At 37.3% G+C, this 25505-nt stretch overlaps 1 protein-coding gene across 1 annotated transcript in view; it reads left to right on the plus strand.

The window, feature by feature from the left end:
* The window catches only part of cdk15 (cyclin dependent kinase 15), a 152167-nt gene that overhangs the window by 92347 nt on the left and 34315 nt on the right, over positions 1-25505 (plus strand). The window contains exons 10-11 of the mRNA XM_088930527.1: positions 2767-2860; positions 4105-4168. Coding sequence (XP_088786653.1) covers positions 2767-2860; positions 4105-4168 — 158 coding nt within the window. The remainder of the gene's footprint in view (positions 1-2766; positions 2861-4104; positions 4169-25505) is intronic.

Here is a 25505-nt window from a genome sequence, read left to right on the forward strand (position 1 = left end):
GCACAAGTGTTCTGTTGCAAACAAAAAGCAATGTTGAATAGTGCTCTTGCTTTGCCAGCAAGAAACACTTGGAAATTATAAAACGGTATTCAGTTTCATCCAAGGCTGGAAGGGATCTGTATACACTCACATAACTGCTGCCTAACTATGGTGTAATAGAGCTAGAATTTAGAAGCACATTGTTTGATTTCGTAAGTGTTTGAAAGATTTACCACCATGAACTTACTCTTACTTGGAGAAACCAAACATTTGCCTTAACAGTAACGGCCTTGTTCTTGTTCCAGCCTGCAGGCATAAAAAAAAAGATTGATTTCGATTTAACAATTTGTTTTATTCACTAGCATGTTTTAATATGGCTTAAAAACAAAATACGTTGGCATCTACACATGAAGGAAAGTGTATTAAAATGTTTTCAAGGAAAAAAAAAGTTGCTGGCGGAACTTAAGAGCACACATTGTGCTGTCCTGTTCTTTGAAGCCTATATACTGTAATTTTGCGCAGGAAGGATTTTCATATCATCTAAAACAGGTGTTCCGATATCAGATCTAGAATCTATGTCTCTTTAAAAAAATCAGGAGGAATATACTGTAAATCGGGCCAGTTAAGCCTCAGCTGGGTTAATTCAACCAAATTGACTGTTTATAACTTCAAGAGACAAAGACAACCTTCTGTATTTTAGATGCTGAGGACTGAAATTGACAACACTTGACTAACCAAATAAGATCCTTAGAGATTCTAATGTTCTCCTTGTGCTTAATATCTTAAGGATGGATTTTAGGCTGAGAAACAATGTATGGCAGGTCATGAAATTTGATGAGACAATGTTAGCACTAGTATAAATTAGAGGATTATGCCTTTCTATGTTGGAAGCAGTGCAAACAGTGATGCATTCATTGTCCACCTCCCATATTTGAGGAAGCTTTACAACTGACCTATCATGTTTTTGCTAGAACACAGCAGAATAAGCATGGAAGATCAGTCTTAAATAATACAAGACTCAAATATCACAGAGATATAACTTACATAGATATAGAGATATAATGGAGCTCTTTAATAACATTTACAGCTATGACTTGACCTCTGATTGTAGGAGTGGGGCTGAATGGAACAGTAATGAATTGTGTGACAAAGCAATATTGTTTAATTTATTCTATTTTATGTTAATAGTAACCACCAAGCAGTGCAAATTATTAGGTATAGATTTAAGTCTGAACTGGTGCACCATGGAACAGTCACCTTAATGAGCCCATAAATGGTGCAATTTTAGTTAAAGAGGTGTTCTTAAATAATAGTCTTTACTACACTTTGTCTTGGAGATTTATTTATTCTGTCTGCCTTTAAAACCATGAATAGCCTGTTTACCCATGTGCATTTTTTAATCCAAATCATAGAAATCTGATGAGCGACTGAGGCGGCATCAAATATTTCTACATAGCTCTGTATTTCTTGCTTTTTTCTCACTAAACATCCAACATGGCAGCTACATTACAATACTTTTTAAAGAAAATTAAAACATCCCTTCTACCTGGAAGCAGAGCTGCTGGTGAATTTCACAAATCAAAAACACAATCAAAAAGTGGAAACAATGAAAAAGGACTGGTGCCCAGGGTGAACATTAAAAACATACTATACAAAGAGATGCATTTATCTCTGTACCTTAAGTCTATAATCTATATTCTTAGTATATCACCTTTTTTAGTTTTTTAGGTCTTAGTTTATATAATCTTTCAAGCAAGTGTGCCTTTATTCATATACCAAACCATCTGTGGGAACAGAACTACAAGGGGCACAGTAAAAATAAATAAAAAACTTTATTACATTTAATAAGACTTTAAAATCAAGTAGTAAAACAATGTTTTTCTCAGAATCCACACTCTTGAGAAGAGCACAGCAGCTCCACTCCTGTTTCAATCAACCACACACTCACAAGCCTATAGCTGATATAAACCTGCAAAAACTCTTCACATCAGCAGTTTGATTGACTTCCCCTACTCAACATCTTATCACATTATTTTCTGCTTGTGAAACTCAGCATCTTTCTTCCAGGGAACAAGTAATAGGTTTATTCCATGCTGAAAAGAGAAGAAAACACAACATTTTGTTTTCTTTCTTCTCTTTTCAGCTTGGAATAAACCTATTGCTTGTTCCTTTGCAGCCTACACATGCTGATGCAGCTACCCACCTGAACTACTTCTTTCTTCCAGTACAGGAGTATTCTGCCCTGGTCTTAGAGAGTCATAACCTGGGGGTTTTATTGTTTATTTTTAAATGTGAATTTCTAAACAACTGCAACAACCTTTGTTGACCAGTGAAACAGGTGACCTGTTTGATTAGAGTAGCTTAGAGATAACATGAAATAGAAATACCAGAACCCAGTCGCTCCAAAGCGCAACAGTTGGCTTTTTTATGCCCTATATGAACTAATCACTCACTCAACTGACCAAAACTCAGATGCGTTCCAAGGCTTTTCAAACTGATGATTTCAGAGTGACACATACGGCTTGCTGTGCTGTGACTGTCCAGAACAAGGGATGGTCACCCCTGAGCTAGTTGGTAAATGTGCTGCTGACATTGTGGGTGCAATTACCTGGAATGAGAAAAAACATTGAAATCCATCTTGTTGTTTTCTGTAGAATGCTTGTGTGTGAAATAGAACCATTCAAAATGGCTGTGGTTTCCCAGCACTTATAAACAGCAGATGTAATAGTCAACACTAATTAGCAAACTTAATATTTTTATACCTGTTTTTTGGGGGGGATTTCACAGGGGAGCAGGATGCATATTCATTGAGATGCTCCAAGGATCCCCTGCTTTCCCAGGGGTTACAGACATCTTTGAACAGCTGCAGAAGATCTGGGCGGTAAGTCAGCGATCATATCTTCCCACTGGCCCTTAAAGGGGAACTGCAGTCCCAAATTCTCTGACTAGCTATTAAATCTCAGTAGCAAAATAAATTAATTGACCCTATTGCAAATTCCAAATTAAGCACAAAATTGTGAACTTTATAAAAGTTGCCATGTTGTCAAAAACCACTAGTCTCGCCAATTGTGAGAGTAAGAGTTTGCACAACCTGCGATGTAATGCGGGCCCTTCCTGCTCACTAGTCACTGTGATGACTAATGCGATGTACAAACAAATAAGTACAGGTTGTGCAGCAGGCATTTCACTGCAGAAATGTTCCATGAGCTGCATTCAGAGTTAACAAGTTTTATTCTTTGGCAAAACCATCTTGAAGTTGAAGGCAATATTTCTATTGGATTAAAAGAGATGTATTCACAAGCTTGCTTGTTTACACTGTAATAGGGCCACTTCACGTCACTAGTTCATTCTGAAATCACAGAATACGACGCTGTGCATACCCGGAAATTTCATCCAGTTTGTGGTGTTAATTGGAGGTTTTACTAGTTACTGTGTATGTTTTACTTTCATTCTGGTTTGAAATGCATTCAGTGCCAATTCTTTCTAACCCCAAAATACCAAAACAGCGTTGCAATTCCCTTAACTTCAGCAAACTCCAGTGTTTGTAAGAGGAGGTGACAGGTCATGTGATCTTCAGTCATCAGGTTAATCCAGTTGTCAGTTCATATTTTTATTTGGAAGAGCACCTTTCAAATTGAGGTGTTAACCCCACAACGGCAGCTTTATTTTAAGAAGAAAAAATGCCTATTAAGGCAGTGGAGATGTTTGACACAGACTGAAAAGAATTACCTGTCTAGCACACATAACATTTGAAAATGGATAAGTATGTTAAACCAATCTCTGCATTAAAGAAAATAGAGACAGCAAGGCATAATCTTGTTTGTACATTGAAATGATCATATGAGTAAATGGGATGTCTGTTTTACTTGCTGTCTGCAAATACTTATTTTCTTATTCATGTACATAGGATAAAACCGGCATATATTTGTCTCTAGTCTTTAAAAAGTGTCCATTTTTATTTGCAAGAGAACAGGTTAATGCATAAATGAAAATATGAGTCATCAAAATAAATATGAATCAAACATTAATAAATATGAAGGAATCTGATGATTTGTATAATTGTAATCTACTGATGAAATTCATGTTCCGTTAATTTTCTCATTTTATTTTTTGTCATATTGACAGGTATTGGGAGTACCCACTGAAGAAACGTGGCCTGGAGTCAGTGAATTGCCAAATTACAAGCCAGGTCAGAGATCCCCATTTAATAACAATTTTATAAGTGTTTGCATCTGAATTGCCCTGCAGTCGAAATCCAAAATTAATCCAAGGCAGGGCTCTCCAACTCTTGTTCTGGAGCACTTCAATCGTATCAGTTTAATCCATCTCCCTCAATCTCATATTTTTAAAGTCTGAAAAGATTTCTATGTAATTCACTAATTAAACAATTGCTACTTCTTTGAAAAAAACTCTGGTCCTTGAGGTTATTCAATTATTTTAGTCTCAAGTGATCTCCATCCATCAATCATTCTAATGTGGTTGGTCTTCCTGAGGGTTGTGGCAAGATAAAGTTTATTCTAGAAGAATATAGCACAAAACAGTCCAGATATCAGAGTACTGGCCTCGAAACAGCAGTCCACCACTCATACAAACATGGAGAGACAGAAGCCCAGACAAAAAACACCCAGGCCACAACTAAAACCAGGCAACTCAGGTGAAATTGAAATAGTAAGGTGAGCCTGAATCTAGTAAGAAACAGCAGACATGGAAAAAGGGAAAACAGTTAATTTTTTAATGTGCTCAAACATAACATTGAGCAATCTGTTTTCATAAAACATGGAACACTTAAGTAAGATGTGTACTGTAGGTTTAATGAATGGCTGTTCAATACTCTTTCCATATCAGAATCTCTGACAGTTTTGTCCCTGAGATATCTAAAGCATGTTTGGCAGTGTTTAAACGCTTGAGGTCATTGTATACTGTAAATTTCTTGCTCTGACCCTTGTGTAGAAATCTTATTATACTATACACAATAGACATCTCACTCGGTATGCTGTATAACAAAATAGGAAAAAAAAACAGCTTGGCATCTTTATTCAGTTTTAAATGATGTAACAGCATTCTCTGGGGTGTTCTGTAATTTATCGAATGTCTCTTTTACAAGCCCAGAAACAAGAACGTTTATATTTTTGTCAGAACTGTTTAAATCAAAGCGAAATACAGCTGCATAGTATAAATTGAATGAATAATAATTTTCGATGTGTTTCAGATTGTTATTTGTTCCAGTAAAAAAAGTTTTGGGTGCCACCCCAAACCCTTTTTTAAATTTTAAAATAAATTTTAAGAATTAATTCTGTAGAAGTTTGGTTTCAGAGTGTCAGGGTAGGTAAGATCCAAGTCAAGCAGCAGTGTGTCACTATTCTATTAATATTAAAATCTTAATGAGATCAATGAAATGCAAGGAGAAAGGCCTAATTTCAGGTACAAGATTAGTAGTATGAAATGTAGAAACTTTCAGACACTTGTCTCCTAGACCAAACAGGTTTTGAAATCTGTATAGCATGGCTACAACTTAAAATATTATAATCAAAACATTCTTTTCAAAATGAATGTGGTTAACAAATACAAAATGAATTAGGGAACCCAAAATGTATTATGTCCGTTGCTTAGAGTTAGTAGTGTGACAAAGAAACAAAGACAGAACATTAAGTATTTGGAGTGTCTTGTTTTTCAAAGCAGTCATCTTTTGTTTCTACTTTTCTAACACGGGGCTGTTGGTTCTGTGTGCTAAATACATATAACCAGAAGAGGGCAGAAAGTGACAGGAAAACAGTAGTCAAACCGATTACAGTACATAGCTTGTAACTGTACAACATGTGAACATATATATATATAGTATCTATACCTTCTTATTAAGTACATTAAGAGTGGAATCCACTATGTACAGTACAAGGCAGGACATTTTAATATTTGGTGGGTTTTTTAGTTATTCAGAGACCTGGGGAAATAAGGGTAAGCCTTTCTGAATTGTATGAATGTATTATGTTGAGCAGAATCACTCTGCATTTACAGTCAAACTTTCTCATGTAAAAAAAATTTAAATACAATTAAATTTTGTGCTGACTAAAAACTTCACAAAGCCCTCTAGTTTAACCCTACCTTCTTTTATCTTCTGTCTCCCTTGTACAGGGACACCTTATAATGTAGCTAGATTTGGGTATGTCAGAATTTAAACTTGTTCCTAGCTAAAGACTTTGCATGATCAACTTTGACTGCTTAATCTCATTCTCTCAACTGAAAGAATTTACAAAATACAGATATAAAGAAGGCAAATTACTGTATATCTCACAATAACTACAGTAGTTCTGTGATTTTCGCTGCTGTTTGGAGATTTCTAGTGTATAAATATTAAAAATGATTTGATCAAACAGAATTCCACATTCCAAAGTATTTCTTGGAATCAATAACACTCTAATAAATCTATTTGGGTCTGTTGTTAACAGAGTATTGCCAAACGAAAGCCAACACTGAATGTGCAAAATTAATCACCCCTCTATTTTCTTTCTTTCTTCTCAAAGTACAAGTAGAGTATAGTTGGTCACAGTGATAATACGCTGTAAGTAGGTTTTCAAATGCGAAGCTCTCTGTGTCTGCTTAGAAGGGTGTGCAAAACATTGCTCTAGGGCAAAGAGTCTTCTAATCTGCACCAGACAAGTTTATTACGGAGTAGCAATTTGCTGTACCTTTTAAAAGCAATTAAACACCCCTCTTAAAGCAAGAAAAAGCATCGTACTAATTACCTAAGCGTGCATGCACAGGTTCAACTAACAATCCAGTCAGTGTTCTCTTGAATTTTGTTATTCAAATTTGGAAAAATAAAAGTCCTATAAATAAAATAAAATCGTCACTATGGGCAAATCGCCTATCAACATTTTTCATTTGTTATTAGCAGATTTCTCACCGATTTTCCCACACAAAAATAATGACTAGAGAATTCAATGATACAAGGGTGCCGAAATAAACAGTTGTTTTAACCAGTTACTTTTAGAGCTTTTGTTGTTGAGTAATTGAGTTCATTTTTTTCTACGGTGGGATTACTAAAGGGGCATTGGAAATCCTGAACAAATTAAGGTTCTGACATGTCAGTATACTAAAAGAACACAAAGCAAGATAAAGAACTAAGGAAAGGTGAAACTTGTATGTCCATCAGAATTCAAATTGAAGGTAGCAACTTTGTAGTCCACATAACTGTAGAATGCAGGATGGGGTTTAACAGTATGCACCATACAGCAGAGGAGAAAGGATGAACTGGAAACTTTCAATAGAAATTACTGTTACCCGATCAGTGGAAACGATCATGAAGGAAGTCTCAGGTTTTGTGGTGGTACAGTAATTAAGATGTGATGTGTAATTAATGTGATTACAGTACATCATCAACCTAAAAAAATTGTTTGCTGCAGTAATATCGGGACTCATAGAAAGAAGAGACAAAAATAATTCTGTAGAAGGGAATTTTCGTGCAAAATAAGGTAGTGAGCAGTAAAAATGACCTTTTCCTCTATTTACTGAAACTTCTGCATGGGTTTTCAGAAGTGACTTAATGTTATAGAAATGCTCCAGAAGAGCTGCATGTACCCAGGGCAAGGTCTGTGGAAAAGCATTTCCATAAAAACCCTACTTGATATTCATCTACTTCCTTCACAGAAATGTTGCGGTTTTCCAAAGAAATTTCAAGAAATTAAAAACATAAATGAAAATTGGCAATTTGCATGCTTTTCAAAATGAAACTTTGACCATGCAGGCACTGTGAATTCGTTGAAATGTGAATGTCTGAAAAACATTGCATGCAAATTAACAATTTCGACTGTTAATCTCCCAATCGTCGCATCAAAATAAAGCGTGTTGCCATAGGGAAAGGTACTCTGAGCAAGTCAGAATGGGAACTTTCTCCACACAAAGTCTTTATCATGTGACTTAAAGCTCTGAACCACCTTGTAAAACACTTTTCAGCTGCCGATCCTGGGAGCTGCAACAAAGGGAAAGTGTGTAACATTGCAAAACTAAACATATGCAAAATAATCAGCCTTACTTGTCATCCAAAAAACTTGCGGAATTTTATTTGTCTCTTGCGGTATGCAAAATATATCTGAATCACAATTTGCTGATTCAGTTTACTGACAAAAAACACCACAAAAATTGCAAACTGGTTCTTGGCATTTCATGTACAATACCAGTGTCCCTCAAGTTTGTCCTGAGTTGACGGAGGTCACTCTTATTCCGTTTATACTGTCAGCTTTTAGGAGAGCTCTGGGATTCTCGATGTCCCTTTCCAGAATGACCCGTTATTGATTTAAAATCTATTTCATCATTACTTTTATGATAAACACCCACTTTCCACTTTTCTTTCAGGTACATTTAGCACTTGCCCAGAAATAAAATGACAGAACCATCACTTAAAATTGAAGGTGGATAATAAAGCGCATTTTCAAGTCATCGTTTCAAGCATAGTTTCAGGTAATCACTCACTTAAACACAGGGGTTTGCGGATACCTGGCCATTAGAAACAATTAAATTGTTTTAACAGTAAGTGGAAGCTGCCTTGAATGACGGCATTCATGACAGTAAAAAGTAATAACATCCTGAACTTAACATAAGAAATTGTGCATATTAGCGCATGTTACTTGGTCGGTCTAGCTTGTTTGGTTTTTAGTAGCTAATTGAACAGTGCTATGGGATCTCTGATGGCCAAGTAGTCAGGACCATTATTTAATGCATCATCTGAAGGACAATCATCATTCTGAGGCACTGGTTTGTTGGTTTGAATATTGTCATTGGAAAAGTCTGCTCAAGAGGGAAGACTGCTTCCTCAACACCGTTACAGTGGCAGCATGATTATTCTCAGAGGTCTCCTATCCATAACTTCCAATCCACTTAACTGCCCTACTTCAATGTAACCAGTCCCCAAAGTGATATATTGATCCACCTAAATATCAATTAAAAAATTAAGGAGATAGTGGTGGCAAAAATTAATAATGGAGCAAATTGGAGAGGCTGCAAATTGAATAGCCTTGTTTTAGTTGAAGGCACACTACTCTTGTCTGAAAAACTGCATGTTTTGTCACAGGCTGTTCATACTTCAACTCAGTATTCCTGATGTCCAAAATCAATATTCAAACTGCTTCTCTACTTTCTTCTTCTTTGGCCAAGAGTCTTTTGAAAATAGTAACAACAATTTTATGCAACATTAAAAAGACAGCTCATACAACACAACATATTACATAGGACACAGTACAGAAGGAAAAGTTAATTTTCTATCAGGCTGCCAGAAGTGTCATTGGCCTTCATTAATTCAAAAATTAAATTAAACAGATACTGTTTACCCAGATACTGTTTTGTCAATCTATTTTCGTTCAAAATGTTGGAAGTGCTGTAGAAGCTGATGTTCTGGTTTATAGTCCTCTTATCTTTCCATCCTTATGTTTAATTACTGGCCTACAGAACAGTAACAATTGAATTAATCAGTCAAAAAATGTTTTAAACATGTACATTTAATATTTTTTCACATATACATATATTTTTTCACACAAAACATGAAAAACTGAGAGATCATTGTCAGATATTGCACAAATAAATCCGGCTATAATAACATTTCTTTCAACACTTAATATTCATATTAGCTACAGCTTGTAAATACAGTATGTTGAAAATAGAAGCTAGAAATTTAATTTAATTTTCTAATCTTTTAATCATCTGGTTGTTTCTGGTGAGAGCAGAGTCATCTGATATCCATCTCGGTTGTTTATACTCCAGTTCCAAAGTGTGGAATAGATGTTTGCAACCCGGGAGGCAAGACGATTGGTAATTTCAAGTTTGGAACAATCATTCATTGTTTTATCTCTGTAAAAGCAGTCTGAAATCATTGTTTCTTTACATTCAGCTTTATAATAATCCCTTACATTTACATAGCGTTTTTTGGACACTCCACTCAAAGCGCTTTACGGGTAATGGGGACTCCCCTCCACACCCACCAATGTGCAGCCTCCACCTGGAAGGTTTTGATGGCAGCCATAGTGCACCAGTACTCTCACCACACATCAGCTATCAGTGGGGAGGAAAACAGAGTGATGAAGCCAGATCATAGATGAGGATTATTAGGAGGCCATGATTGGTAAAGGCCAATAAGAAATTTGGCTAGGACACCGGGGTAACACCCCTACTCTTTGAGAAACACCTTGGGATTTTTAATGACCACAGAGTCAGGACCTTAGTTTTATATCTCATCCAAAGAATGGCACCTTTTTCCAGTATAGTGTCCCTGTCACTATACTGGGGCATTAAGACCAACACAGACCGCAGGGTGAGTGTAGCCTACTGGTCCCACTAACACCTCTTCCATCTCTTATAATGTTCTTTTTATGAACTTTGTGCAATGGTAGTATTGCACATACTGTACATCACATGATGCAAGAAGTCATTGTTCTGCATTTCCCAAGTGTAGTTGCTGTAGAACATGCTTTTCAGCTTCCTAACACTGTTTTACTGGGCTCACTACAATGACTCCGACAGTGCATGCTAGAAACAAATGAAATAGGAAAGTTTTCCTAACTTGCCCACTTGTACAGCCATTCATGTAAAGGCTCTAAGATACCATACAAGTAGATGAGCACCTGCTAGGAGAGTGGTGTATCTCTCTCACATTACCACAGACCTGCAGAAAGCTGTGAAATCCCAGGAATCACAGTCTCTCTGACAGTGCTCTGCCAATTGTGTGCAATTCCTAAAGGAATCCGAGAAACAGGACACAATCAGCTGATGACATGACCCAGGCCCAAACGTGGAATATCTGGGCCTACAGTTCCAAACATGAAAACAAAAGGCTTGTGAACTCTTTGTGAAAGAATAATGTACAAGTAAAAATGTCTGGATGTTTAAGATGTTTTCACATAGTCAGGATGTGTATCAAGCATGGTCTCTTAGGCTTTGGAATTTGATAGTGTTATGGCTTTAACTAAACGTATTGGACTGGATGGAGGACAGTTTCATCAAGGTAAAATGTCCAGGATGTTTTCTTTTCTGGGGTGAAAGAAAACTTTATGATTACAATACTAGTTCATTGCAGCCTATTGCATTTCTCCTTATTTCCTACACAGACATACTGGGAACAGTGCACCGATTCATGCTGTTTCGGAGTACTAATCCAAGATTCAAGTAAACTCTAAACATTTTTGTGAAGTTGTTTACAGTAACACTGAAACACTCTGGTGGGTGGTCTTTCTGTCAGGACAAGAAACAAACAGTGACAATGTGGAGACATGTCTGAACAAAAGAGTTCAATATGGCAAAGAAAAGCACTGCCACCAGCCCTGACAGAGCCAAGTATTTAACCAAACCTTTCAACAACAAAGCTGGGCTTTGGGACTTTCTTAGATAGCTGGGCTGCGTTCAAAGAAATGTATTCAAGGGGAAACACATGACACCTCAATTGCGAGATATTTGCTTTACACAAAGAGATTCTAATGTGTCAAAGAAACTCCCCCGTGAGCAACATCAGTAGCAATATATCAGCATACATCAGAGGCAGTTTAAAAAACCTAAATTCTTATGAGCCCCTAAGTAAAAATAAATATCATTATAATAGGCTAAGCAGTCTGGAGTTTTACATTGCACAAACATCATTTGAAGTGTGTCTGTCAGTGTACAGGCCTTGATATCGACCTGGAATGACCCACACATGCAGCAACAGATTCTGTACAGAGGGGACGGCTGGAGAAAATAATTTGTCTTTCTTATTTTTAAAGATAAACTGACTTAATTCATTGCTTAGTTCAATAATAATATTAGAATTGCACTGATGAAATTGAGCTTTCTGCAAACTAGTGATCTCAATTGGATTTGGATGGCAAAACCCCCTCCGAAACTGAAGGGCAAAAATGTAATTGAGATGTGGGGCTATCAAGTAATCCCCAAAATGACAGGATGCCTTAATTTCACTGTTAGGTGTGCAAAGTTTTTCTATTTTTAGCTTTTCAGATAAAGTTGGTGTAGTTGTGGGACAGCACATCATTCTAAATAAAAAAAAAGTACTTTTACTTCATATTTCTTATTTTATTCAATAAAAATCATTGACTTTCATTGTCAACTGAAATGAGCTGGGGATGCACTGTAAATGACACAAATGGGTATGATCATTTCTAAAAAATATTTCCCTCTTGCCCCACTGTTTATATAGTTCATTTAGGTTCAGAACTCAGAATTTAACAACTATTTTCAAGCAGGAACTCATTTGATACAAGTATGTTATATACAGTATGCTGTCACATGGGACATGCATACTGTAAATTGAATATTAGTCCTTGATTATGCTCCAAATCCATTCCACAGAGCCAAGACTGCAGTCATTAGGCAATAGTCTATAAAATTTAAAGCTGACAATACCAATACAAGAGCTCTTACTCTTCCTAATCAGGACTGATTAGTTTTGCCTACACTTCAAATTGAATTTGTTCACATTTTAGAGTAGCAGATTCATACACCTACAAACTCTACAGTACATGTTATTGCATTTGACCACAACATATAGTGCCTTACAAAAGTATTCGTACCCTTGCAAGGTTTTAACTTTTTTTTGCTTTAAAACTCCTAGTTTTATATATTATATATATATATTTTATAATACTAGTATTTTTATATATTGTACACAACCTGCTCCACATATTAATAGTAAAAAAAAGAAAAACAATTAAAATGAAAACAAATTGAAAACAAATCACGATTCATTGTTCAATAATGAAAGAAGTATTCAAACCCTTTTCTGTGGCAACCCTTCATTAATTAAGGTGTACAAACATACCTTAACAAGTCACTCAATTAGAAGACTCTCTCCATGTCACAAACCCATGCTTGTGAAAGTAGGGAAGGCAAACTCATGACCTCAATTTTTCTGACATGTCCAGTTTTAGCCTGAACTTTGAATACATAATTGGTACAAATTCTTATTATTCTAGCACCAAAGACTGAACATTCCTAGAACATGAAGGAGTTTTCCAGACAGGCATGCAAGTTAAAATACATCTCCTACAGCAACTCCTACAGAGGAAGAACATCATCAGGCTTCCATCAAGACAAGGAAGTCTGGCCCATTCCTCCTGCTAGTAGCATATGGATCCAAAATCCAAGTAATTTCTTCTAGGATCTCAGCTAATGATGTTCCCTAACATGGTTCCAGAAATGGTGTTCCATCATCTTGCTGTTGATACTTTCCAACTACTGTCAGTCCTTAATGTGCTTGATCTTGATTGACATTTGTCTTCCAAGAGCCTGGATTTCCAATTGCGTTGGCAAACATGGCGATTTCAACTCTGCGTGCCAGGTGCTTTCAAAATTCGGGATAATTTCAACCCAGCCTCAGTCATTGATATTGTCTTTTCTTGTCCTTGTGCAAAAGACATTAGATTTTATTTATCTTGCCTGTCTGTAAAACCCCTAATGTTCCAGGAATGGTTCTGGCAGCTGTTCTTCCAGAACATTCCTCAAGAAGGAACGCTCATCCTGCAAATGGAGACAATATTCTTGTTTAAGGCGGGGTCATTTTTTTATGGCTGGGAGAATGATAAAAACATAATTCCATTTGCACTCATGTCTCTTTCCCCCATTCTACAAAAAACCTTCTAGGAGGCATGTTCTCTCCTAGAAGAAGAAAGGAACTGCAAAACACTGCCATGCATTCACCTACAGTCCTTCACAATTGACACCATTCTATTGTACGTACACCATTAAGAAAAAAAGAGGAACCACAGTGAGATCCTTGAGGAACTGCGACTGGATTTCCTAAAGGTGGTTCAAATGGTCAGGAGTTTTCTTGGTTAACTTTGTGGCCAAATTCTTCTGAGCAGTATCCCAAGAGATAGATGTCTGTTACACCCAGGTGGGTCAGAGCTACCAGTCCTCGGATTCCAGGGGAACCGATTGCTTTTGCACAAGGAGCTCGACTCTGCCTGGACCCAGTATGACAGGCTCTCTGGGCCACCTGTCACCAATTAATGAGCAATCAAACCAGGTATTTAATACCTCCTTGCCGCTGTCTTGGTGCTCTGTTATGGAACTACTCTTATCTGGGCAGTTGCCTTCTTGTGCATGAAACAAACTTGATTCTGTTGTCTGCATTAAAGGCGAACTGCAACTCTCTTTTTTTATTTTGGCATAAGAAAGAATCAGCATTAATAAATGCATTTCAAGCCAAAATGAAAATAACTTGTACACAGTAATTTGTAAAACCTTCAATTTACAACACAAAATAGATTACATTTCCAGGTATGCGATTCAGAATGAAGCAACAAAACCTCCGGCAATGTAATGACCTGATTACAGTGTAATCAAGCAGGCTTGTGAATACAACTCTTTAAATCCATTACTAATTAGTAATGTAATTACTAATGTAATTACTAATTACATTAGCAACATTGCTCTTGATTTCGAGATGGTTGCAGACCACTGCTGTACAACTCATACATTTCATTGGTTATTCTGGAGACTAGTGAGCAGGAAGGGCAGCATCACATTGTGATGTGGGAATTGGAATGCACGTTTTCAAAAACATGGCGACTTACTGTACTTTCAAAAAGTTCACGAATTGGTGCGAACTTTGTAAAATTGTTCTATAAAAATTTAATAACCGGTCTGAGAAATTGGGACTGCAGTTCCCCTTTACCTAGTGCCTGTTCCACTCAACAACTATTCCCAAGTTATCCTGATCCCACCAGCCCCATTTTCTGAATCTGTACTGGGGCAACTGGGACAGTGGAAGTCCTGTGGGTCCAGTCAATTCTCAGTCAGCTCTCACCTGCACAACCTCACCTTTCTCCATCACATACTTGTAATAATTGCTCATTAGGTTTTGGCAGTTGACTAACAATGAAATACCATGTATGAAATAGTTCCTTATAATAGACCCCAGCTTACACTGTATATTGACTGATATTGAATGCATGACACTGTACACATCTATGCCTGACTTATTTCCTCTTGCCTAACTCTTACTTTGAACTTGTAAAGGAAATAATAATGCATTGGTTTTATATCAGTTCTCATCCATGTGATAGTACTTAATCGGGTTTAAAAAAAACAACTGTTTTCAACAAAGCAAAACTGAGCAGTAGGCATGTGGCAAAGACATTTCTAATGGGACGTGGATGAAAGGAGTTAGAACTGTAATCTTTATAACATATCATTTATAAAAAAAACAGGTCTAGACAACACCTGTCCAATGGAACAGCTATGTGCATGTTCTATTCACTCGTGATGTGCTGAAAAATATCCTCAACGGAACTTTGCTGTATCATTTCACATGGTCACTAAGTAGATCCTAGGGGCATTACATCTCAAAAGCCATTATGCCTGTGCTCTTAAATTAAAGAATTGATCACTTAATTCCATAAACATCAACTTAGTTCTCAATAACATTTCCCTTTGAAAAGAAATCAAAGTACAACTGCAAGCTAAAAAAAGCCAGAATCAATTTTGACTGCAAGTTTCCAGTCACTAAATAAGACCTTTTTTAAAGATTCAAATGAAGAAAACGGAGACTCCAATTTGCCATTTTTTGGCTTTAACTTCAGAAAATATTTTGCACGCCTCTCATCAACCAATCACTGCGCTGTTACTTCAAGCTCAATGGGTCAGGTCTCAAACTGCAGGAGACTGATTTGTCTGCTTCACAAACTCCAAGTGCTCTCATTGGCTACCTAAGGAATAAATCCAGGTTTTCAGCAGCCTGCTAAATATTCTCTTCTTTCCAAGGTATGCTATCTCCATGCTAAACCTTTTACAGTTATACATTTCCCCATGTGGAATTGACTTTTGCACTACCATCTCATATTATCTCATTGGAGGTAATCACTACCATCTTACATATAATAGGTCCCCCATTGCACACAGAAGAGATTGGAATACCAATCTCAATGACAACACTGGTAGCTCAAAAGCTCCCATGAAGACATACAGTACAGTACACCCCGGATTCAAGCTTAACTTGTCCTTTTAGAGCTTAAACAGCTGTGGACCAATACTCTGAGAATCCCAGTTACAGCCTGCCACTGACACAATCAAAACAGGAACATTTTAATGTTAAGACTACACCCTTCCGCATGAATCAGTTTACTGGCCAAACTGTTTGGAAATCCAGCTTTGTAGGTTCTATGAAGCAGTTGTGGTCTGTTCTTTTGAAAACTGGATTTCCAGATGACATCAATTGTAATTATGCGTGGACTAACACTTTACAGCTTTCTTTGGTTTCAAGAACACCTTCTTTGATGTTCTAGCAACAGAACCAGATAGCTGGAGTTAGGTCAGTTCAAACAAATCAGAATTGCAGTGCTTTAGTAATATTGCTTGAAATGCATTATTGTTGCTAAGAAAACTTGACAGTTTTTAATTACTAGGTAAATGGGTGATTTTGAAATGCATATAGAAGAAAACAGAAATTATAATTTCAGTTACATTTAAAAAAAAATCTGAAAATTGGATGGATACATGCAAGGAATAAAATAGAACTGTCTAATATACAGCTACTATTGTGCAAAATTACAAATAGTAGTTACAATTTTCTCCAAGTCTCTACTGTCGATTCTATTACTGTGAAAGATCCCCATTTTAGATAGCGTGGCAAGGGGTCTCCACATGAACCGCAACTATCATCCCTGCATAGCAGTGGCAATATCCTCTCGGTCGATTCCGGTTGGCCAGGTACGCTCATTAACCGTCTTCTTATTTACCGGCGTCCCGACCCGGAAAACGACCGAAGCTGCTACCAGTTTTATCTCGCTATAAGTCCTCTCTGACTTGGAGTACTTAACAAAACCCTTATCGCGCAATTGTCTCTTTGAATACACACTATCTTACTAAAATGTGAAGGATCGTGAAAAAACAGCCGCTGACTGTCCTAGGAACTGCTTTTATAGGGAACTAAAGTCACCAGGTGCAGCCAGTTCAGTGATTTCCCCGTGAGAATCCGAAGAATGGGCTTCTCCTCAATTGGATGACCCCATTCCTGGAGAATTCACCCGTGTTTTTAACCGTTGCTCTGCTACAATTAAATTACGTTATAACACCATCTACCTCCTTCAATATGAAATAGAAGATATACAGTAAGCAGCAGTCAATATGTTGTGTTGTAGTACTGTAGCTCATATATTACCTTTAACCGTCATTTACCAGTCAAATCTATTTGACTTTGTCAGCTGATTCCTGTCGTTAACATCCTTTGTTCATCTTTATGCATACACAAACTAAAAGACTATTTTTCTACTGCTATCTTAAAATAAAATGCATACACTTTTGTTTACAAATCTCCATAAATATGGTTTTCTGCATAAAGAAGGAAAAACATTTTACACATTAGTATATACTGTGAGCAATTTGGAATTGAGTTTCAGAATGCATTTAGCTTTTCTTTTCATTGCAAAAAACGCATTCTTGTATAGTATGATATGAACTGCAAACCATTAGAACACATTTTTACTTTTTTACTGTATTAGATTCTTGACACTTTACTGACACTTTAATTATTTTGGAAAGTGTATGACATTCATAATAGGAGTTTAATCAGATCTAAATTTCTCTCAACAGAGGCTATTTTGTTTCATGAGCTGAATGCCTTTTAAGATGCAAATGTTCTAAGATTAAATGTATGCATGTTTGAAATATTGCTCACCAGTGATAACAAAATACTGTGAGGAATGTCAGTTCTTTCAGTCTTTGGCAGTTCTTTAAATATTTTATCTGGCTCTTGATAAAATTTCAGAAATTGTTTTCTAATAAAAAAAAACATACGTTAATAATGAAAGGGTCTAATTTCTTCTTCACCGTTTATCTTCGCACTTTTCGGCCTCCCTGTCCAGCAACTGAGCAACTGTCCCAGACATCCTGCATATATTTAAAAAAATGATAGATAACTTAATGAGGCGTGTCGTAGAGGAATGAAGCTCCAGACGAGCTTCAGAGGCCCTGCTGCAATCATAACAACAAAGAGCACTCTGCCACAGATGCAGACAGCACCCTGTACAAGCCAGCCATGTCCGCATCGTTCACATCAGACAGTTGAACAGATTGCAATGGCTCCTACCGATAAAAAAATAAAATAGATTCCTGTACCTTATTAAAATGGAAATAGGCATCCGAATCAGACCAGTATTCGGGCCTTGTGATTTAGTCAAATTCTGTGTATTTCTGCTGCACTGGTTGGCCAAGATAATATGACAATTGGCGCAAACCCCATTTCATAATAGTTGACAAGCGAACAGAAAGTGGTGTTTAGAATTGGGGTAAACACAAGTACAGTAATAGCAATTTTTTTTTGGTGTGTTGCATCAGTTACCTCTCTGTTTTACATGGATTACATGAGCTAGTAAGTTAACCAGCCATAGTATTGAAGCCAATAACCAGGCTTACTTGAGGAAATGGCTGGATCAGACTTGGATATATTAGCTGCTTTCAACCAAAACCAGCTAGATGGACCTAATAGCTTTCTTTATTTTGCAGCTTTTTCTTTAGCTGCTTTCAACCAAAACCAGCTAGATGGACCTAATAGCTAAAGAAAAAGCTGCAAAATAAAGAAAGCTATTAGGTCCATCTAGCTGGTTTTGGTTGAAAGCAGCTAATATATCCAAGTCTGATCCAGCCATTTCCTCAAGTAAGCCTGGTTATTGGCTTCAATACTATGGCTGGTTAACTTGTTCAAGACTCCTCTTCTCTAAATTCATCTGTTACCCAGCCTGGATTACCTACAGGTTAATAGGGTACTAAGGTTGGCTAGTTAGCTTCAGCCTTCTTCAATAAGAGGTTTTGTCACATTGTGGAATTCCTTCTACAAACGAAATGAAACGTGCCCTCATAGATTGTACTGTTGTGAGCCTGGTCACATCTTTAATGCTACCCAACAAGGATATCCTAGGTCTTCTTTTCTGAGAATGGAAAACATTGTACGTTTAATCATGTCTTTTTCTAAAATAACATCCTTGCATCGCAACACATGACCATAATATTTTCAGGCTTTTCCAAGACCCATTAATTAGTTCTCTTGGCCTTCTGTGCAACATGCAGTATCTGACTGTATCATTAGATTATCCAATTTTCGCATACTTAGTTTGCCTGCTGTAACAGAGATCAGGACCTCATGGTGGAGAGGTGGTTAGCACTGGTACTAATTAATGCTGGCTAGGTTAATTGGTGTCTTTAAATTGTCCCTCTGTGCTTGCACATGCCCTGAGATGGAAAGGAATCCTATCAAGGGCAAAATCCAGCCTTGCACCCTTCATTTCGACAACAGGTTCTGGGTTACTGCAAATCTTACCAAGAATAAGCAGCTTTTCCAAATTGGATGGATTTAACCAAAACCTTTGTAAGCAAAGATGCAGCATTATAATAGCAAATTGCTGTCCTAATGTCCATTTTTTCTTTATATCGTTTTAAAGACATGGATCTTGAATTAAAAAAACAGCTTTGGGATGTATGTCGCATCCATAAAGATTGAGGACGTTTGAAAATCTTCCTCTCCAGAAGTGAAATGATTAAATAGTTGCAGGAATTTTGGTTGTGCTGGAAAGTTGTCTCGGCATTCCAGATAAAAGTACTTTCCAGCCCAAGTGGTTTGGAACAGTTGTTTCTGAGTCATGCAGTGATTCAGTCCTTTTTTTTCAAAGGCTCAAAAGGCAGAGGCTGAGAGATTTATGAAAGAATAGATTCTTTCCAACACCGTGAACATCTGTCTGATAGCATAAGGTCATCAATGTTTTTTTTAAAAAGAGAGACTTTGCAGCTTTTTGAATGTTCTTGTTTTATGCAATTATGAGCTTTTACCATTCTATCTTTGCATTTTCTGGGCATGGCTTGGACAAGGGACGAGGGACTGTCTTATGCTACTGGGTTGTATGCTTGTAGCACTATTTAACTAATATTGATACAGACATCCTATATAAGGTAGGGCATATTCAGGCCTGTTGAATGCTACCACCTATTGGGAAAACCTAATAATTGTACCTACTGGGTATTTTAAAGTTAAGCATAAAATTAAATAATATATACTGATAAAAATGTAACTATATAATAATTATATTATATGTCTTCAGGCTAACAGAATATTTTATTAATGCTGAGAGAGCAATTTGGTATTTTTCTAGTGTTACCCTGAACCATGAAGAAAGACAAAGGTGCTTTTTCCTGTTTAGCCATAAGGGAAAGTGTAACGTGTTTTCCCTCTTTAACCTACAGGACAGCAACCTGCCTCTGCCTTTAAACCTATGGGAACTATAACCCTTTTCCCCTGGCAAAACTGTAACCCTGATAATAGGCTCACTCCACTTCTCTGGTGTTCCTAACCTTTTTATTGAGACGCCAGATTGAAACAAGCCACACCAGCTATTAAATCTTCCCTTCTTATGTGAATGCCTGCACTTATTCATCTCTTCTGACTAGTCTCACGCCACATGACCATAGCTCAACTCGACAAGTGCAGAGACACAGCTGCTCTATTACATCCACTATATTTAAAGAAAAATGCTTAAAATGACCGCTTGTCCTATGTGGTGCAAGAAATCTTTTCTGATTGCTCTTATGAAAGCTGGCTTTAAATAATTTTAGTTTAAATCAATTAATAGAACACCATGTCATTGACAAAGTCCAGTATAGTAAAGCAGAATAATGGCAAGCTGAAACTGTAGTAAACTGTAGCCCTACTACTGTAAATGCTGCTGTAAAACCATGCACAATGTGCAGAGTCCTGTGGTAAATTATCATAGGCAAATTTCCATGAGCTTGGCTAAGGTTTTCAGTACACACTACTTAATAAATTGCCACTGTTTGTTTATGGTCTTCCCAAGTGTTTTCTTTCCAAACGTGTTCATGCATTTAGTCCATCAACTGAGCAAGTTGTTTGGACAAATGCCTAGGCAATTTATTCTGTGGTAAGTATTTTTGCACAGGATTTTACAATCGCACAAACTGAACACATTTTAATTAAAGATCACAGTAAAGCATGTTTTAATTCCAAAACAGATCCTTTGTGGTCTGTGCTTTTACAACTAGTCTTGTGTGAAAAACATGATTATGCATTTCCTGAGGTCTTATATTAGACCAATGTTTCTGTATCGAAGTACAATAAAACCAGTTCAAACATTTTTTTCTGCAACTGACACTTTGCACCTGAACTGCTTTGTATTTATATTAACAGCATGAAAGAGGAACGTTTCACTCTCCAAGTCTGTAAAATGCAAATTTCCCAATTGTATCATGCCTGCATTGCAGGATCATGTTTTACAGGGGACAATGTCAAGGAATACACTTAATATATATACTAATATATATACTCAAATATATACTCAATATACTCAAAGACCCAGTCAGATAAATGATAGGAATTCTAGTATATAACAACTTAAATAGGGACCATTCACAGACACCTACACTAGGTGGGCAAACAGAACACACACATAAGTGCACAAATGAGTAATTGGGATACAGGTTTTGTGCATTCCATGGCAAACACAGCACATCATTTTCAAAGGCTGGCAAAGTATTTCAGCAAGGGGGAAAAGGAGAATTTGTTGAGCCTGTTTTAAAAAAAAATAGCTCACCTGTTTTTCAGCTAGACTCCTGGTGAGTAAAACTCTCTGTAGTGTTTGCTGAAGACAACCTTAAATAAGTCTGTCTGGAGAGAGGAATGCCTGAAGGTGAATGAGATTTTATCTGAGGCACATGTGGTGAATCTGTGATGTAGACCACTGGAACAAAAAACTGGGGCACCTTGAGGCCCTCAAATTCCACATAGATGCCACAAGTGATTTGGGCCTTTCTATCTCCATGAGCTACTTATTCCAAAACCATAGAAATATTTCCTCTGAATCACAAAATACAAACTTACTAGTTGTTCTAATTCACTGCTTGAAATTGATCTGGTGCTGGAACCTTAGCTGAGCTGCCCTTGTATCTCCATAGCTCAAACTCCAATCCATCTGGCATTAGCAATAATAAAATGGAAAGACCTATTTGTCTGAATGTACTTTTTTGTCGTGATTTGCTTATTACTGAAGCATCCATTACTCGTATGCTGAATGAGTATCCTGTTTGAATGTTGGTATTGCACTTGGGATGTCTTGGACATGTGGGGCACTATATAAATAATTTTGCACAGCACATGTGTTGACATTTTCCTCTGATTTCAATTACTCTGTTTGTGTGACTATTGCATGTGTCACTGGCTAATAGAAGCTTTTCATCCCTGGATAAACATTAAGCCTAACCCTTAACCGTAAAATAACATGAAATGAGAGTTCGGCCTTAGGAGCACTGTAACTTTCAAATTCTGTATTAAATGTTTGAGGAGAAAATAATTATCCATTTCTGATAGAAGTGTTCAGAAAAATGACATGCAAGGGTCACAGATGTGTTTGCTCTCAAAAATTGTAAGTTAAGTGGAAAAAAATGAAAGTAATTGAACTGACTAATTTGAATTGTAAAAAAACTCTGGCAATCTGGTTTCTATTACTACAGAACAAAACAAACATGGCTAAAATAATGCCTGTTGATTTTAGAGACCCCAAAATGAAAAGTAAAAGCTTGGGGCTCATTGCTCATATTTCAAAGCTCAGATATCCTATCATTTGAGACATCATAAAGAAACAAGAACAAACATTGTTTTGCACAAAGCAACCAGAATACAAGCAAATCTGACCGCATTTTGAGGACAGCAGTTATACATACAATTTATCATTTCAAATCAATCAGACGGAAATTTTATTTTACATAGCTCGGTCACTCTTCTATTTATTTTTCAGTGCCTTGCAGTTGCAGAGAGCTCTACTTTGTGCGCAGAATGAAACCAACACATTTGAATAAAGCTCAGACTGCCAGTTTTCAACAGGGGAAGCACTGTAAAGGTCTGCAGTTAAGTTATGCCAGTCTGGAATAATAGGAGGCTTTGTGGTAATTAGGGAGGTTGTGGAAGGTAGATATTTGAGGGAAAGAAGGGTGGAGGCTCGGGGAGGTATGTCTTCGCTAAGATACAGAGAATTTCAGTTCTCAAATTCAGACACCCGCCTGCGCGATTTCAACAACTCCAACTGCTGCAGGGTCTTATTACAAGTCTTAAAGCAAAGTTCGGCATGATGTGCTTATTTAAAATGTTTCACATGCTTTCATTAATAGAACCAAGGTTATACAGCAAAGGATTGTACTGCAATATACTTAAACGGTCTCTCACTAAACATGTCAGAAATTGTTGCCGCCAGCAGATTTCCTTTTCAGCGCGGCATTATGAAGTTCTGGTTGCCCGGCAAAATATTTTGGAAACCTTCACAAAACAAAATGTCGATCATCTGGCAAAGTACCCTCGTCGCCTCACCAGAGGATTCAGCACCGCAAAATATATAAGCCCCGATGAAAACTGACAACCACAGCACACATGCTGGTCCAAACCTCACGGATTATAAAAAGTCTGTGAAAAGTCTTACTTTGTTCCTTTCCTTTAGAGCTGAAGATGTTAAATTGAGGTTGCATAGGAAGCCATGCAAGGAAGGGATCAGGGTATTTATGGAGATTCATCTATGTCCTCATCAAGACAATGAGCTGAAGTGATAGAAAGGCTGAACATAATTCTGAATAAATAGCAAAAACCGTGTGGAAATATAAATCAAGGAAATAATAATAATTGCTTTACACTTACTGTATATATTGCTTTTCTGGACACTCCACTCAAAGCACTTTACAGGTTATGGGGAATCCCACTCTCACCACTAATGTGCAGCCCCACCTGGATGACGCAACAGCAGCCATAGTGCGCCAGAATGCTCCCCACACATCAGCTGTCAGTAGGGAGGAGAACAGAGTAATGAAGCCATTTCATAGATGGGGATTATTAGGAGGCCATGATTGGGAAAGGCCAATGGGAAATTTGGCAAGGGTTATACCTCTACTCTTTTTGAGATACGCTCTGGGATTTTTAATGACCACAGAGAGTCAGGACCTCGGTTCAACATCTCATCCGAAGGACGGAGTTTTTTCCCAGACTGGGGCATTAGGACCCACACAGACTGCAGAGTGAGTGCCCCCTACTGTTCCCTCTAATACCTCTTAAAAAATCAAGGAAAGTTTTATTGTGTAGTAACTAGGGACAACAACATCCAAAAACTGAATGCTTTGTGAATGTTTGGAATACTTGGTTTGGCTTAACCTGCTTGGTTAATGGGTATCCTCCTGGCTATAGGACAAGGAGGCTCGAACCCTATTCAGAAGGATGAATCAAGGGGCAGCTGCAAGGTAGAAGTGGGGTGGTGGAGGGATGCAAAGGGAGACATTTGTGTTTGATATATAAAGCTAATTTCATAATGAAGGTGATTAGGTACAGGTCTGTGTGATCCCTCCCAAACTTCAATAACTAACTTCAATTTAGTGAGACCTCATCTATATTATTTTATTTGGTCACTAATTGCCACTACCAGGATATTTTAACCCTAAAGGAAAAGCAATAAAATCTCAAATGTCTCAAAGGTAGTGACAAGACAGCACCCAGTGACCAATGTTATTTATTTGCTGGATGTCAGAAATAGAGAAAGTGCAGTCAATCTTTTGGTTCTTTGGAAACACAAACCCAACCTGTCTGATGTTATTTTGTCCATATGGGGGTGATATAGGATTCCTTTCCAAATGAGAGGTAGCCACCACTGTAAATATCTCTTTTATACCCTTGAAAAGAGTGAAATGTTTAGATACGGATGCTGTCAGAAGAAAATGTTGTTTAAAAAAAATAGTTTAAAAGGGTATTGTAATATCTACGAGGCTTGGTAACGTTAATAAAATACTCAGGCTTGAAAGAATAACTGTTAATTATAGATCTTGGCCCCCAGATAATTTAATGCTGTCCTTTTGCAAGACAGCTGCCCGCATTAAAATTATCAGGGCAAGATCAGCGTTACTGGTCAGTATGATTGCTATTCATTCCTGGCACAGATTGTGCAAGAAGGAGTCCTGGAAAATGGGTTCATTGGAATGTTTGCACAGGGAAATGTCAATGATAGCCCACACATGCTCAATGGAGTTCATGTCTGGTTTTGGAGACATGAAGTGATGCCCTCTCCTCACCTTGTTTTCTAAGATGGTTTTTGCTGAGTGAGACGCAATTTAGATTTATTTTTTTTGCTCATACCAGTTTCGGAAATAAAATTTGAATCCAGGGCAGTTTTGGCTTCAGCCTGTGTTTCCAACCTTAAGGACAAAAACAAAAACAATACAGAAAATATGGTCTTAGAACTGGTTCTTTTAACCTGGGCGCAGAAGGTGGGGCACCTTATGTTTTAACGTTTTGCCGTAGGTAATAATGTCAGTACAGTCCTGCGCTTTTGATAACTGAAAGGTAAAACTGCTATTAAACACTAAACTCTATTTTTAAATCATGTACGCCTGCAAAATGCCTTACAGGCAATTTTGAGAAATTTGGGAGCTGTTGTTACAGCAGTAGTTGGTTAATAGGCTATATAAGTCATGCTCTATAATGGGTGAGTGGTTTGGCACCACTTGCAGAACACTCAGCACAAACAAACAGC

The sequence above is a fragment of the Atractosteus spatula genome, chromosome 13 (assembly GCF_055471065.1).
Source record: "Atractosteus spatula isolate fAtrSpa1 chromosome 13, fAtrSpa1.hap1, whole genome shotgun sequence".
NCBI lineage: Eukaryota > Metazoa > Chordata > Actinopteri > Semionotiformes > Lepisosteidae > Atractosteus > Atractosteus spatula.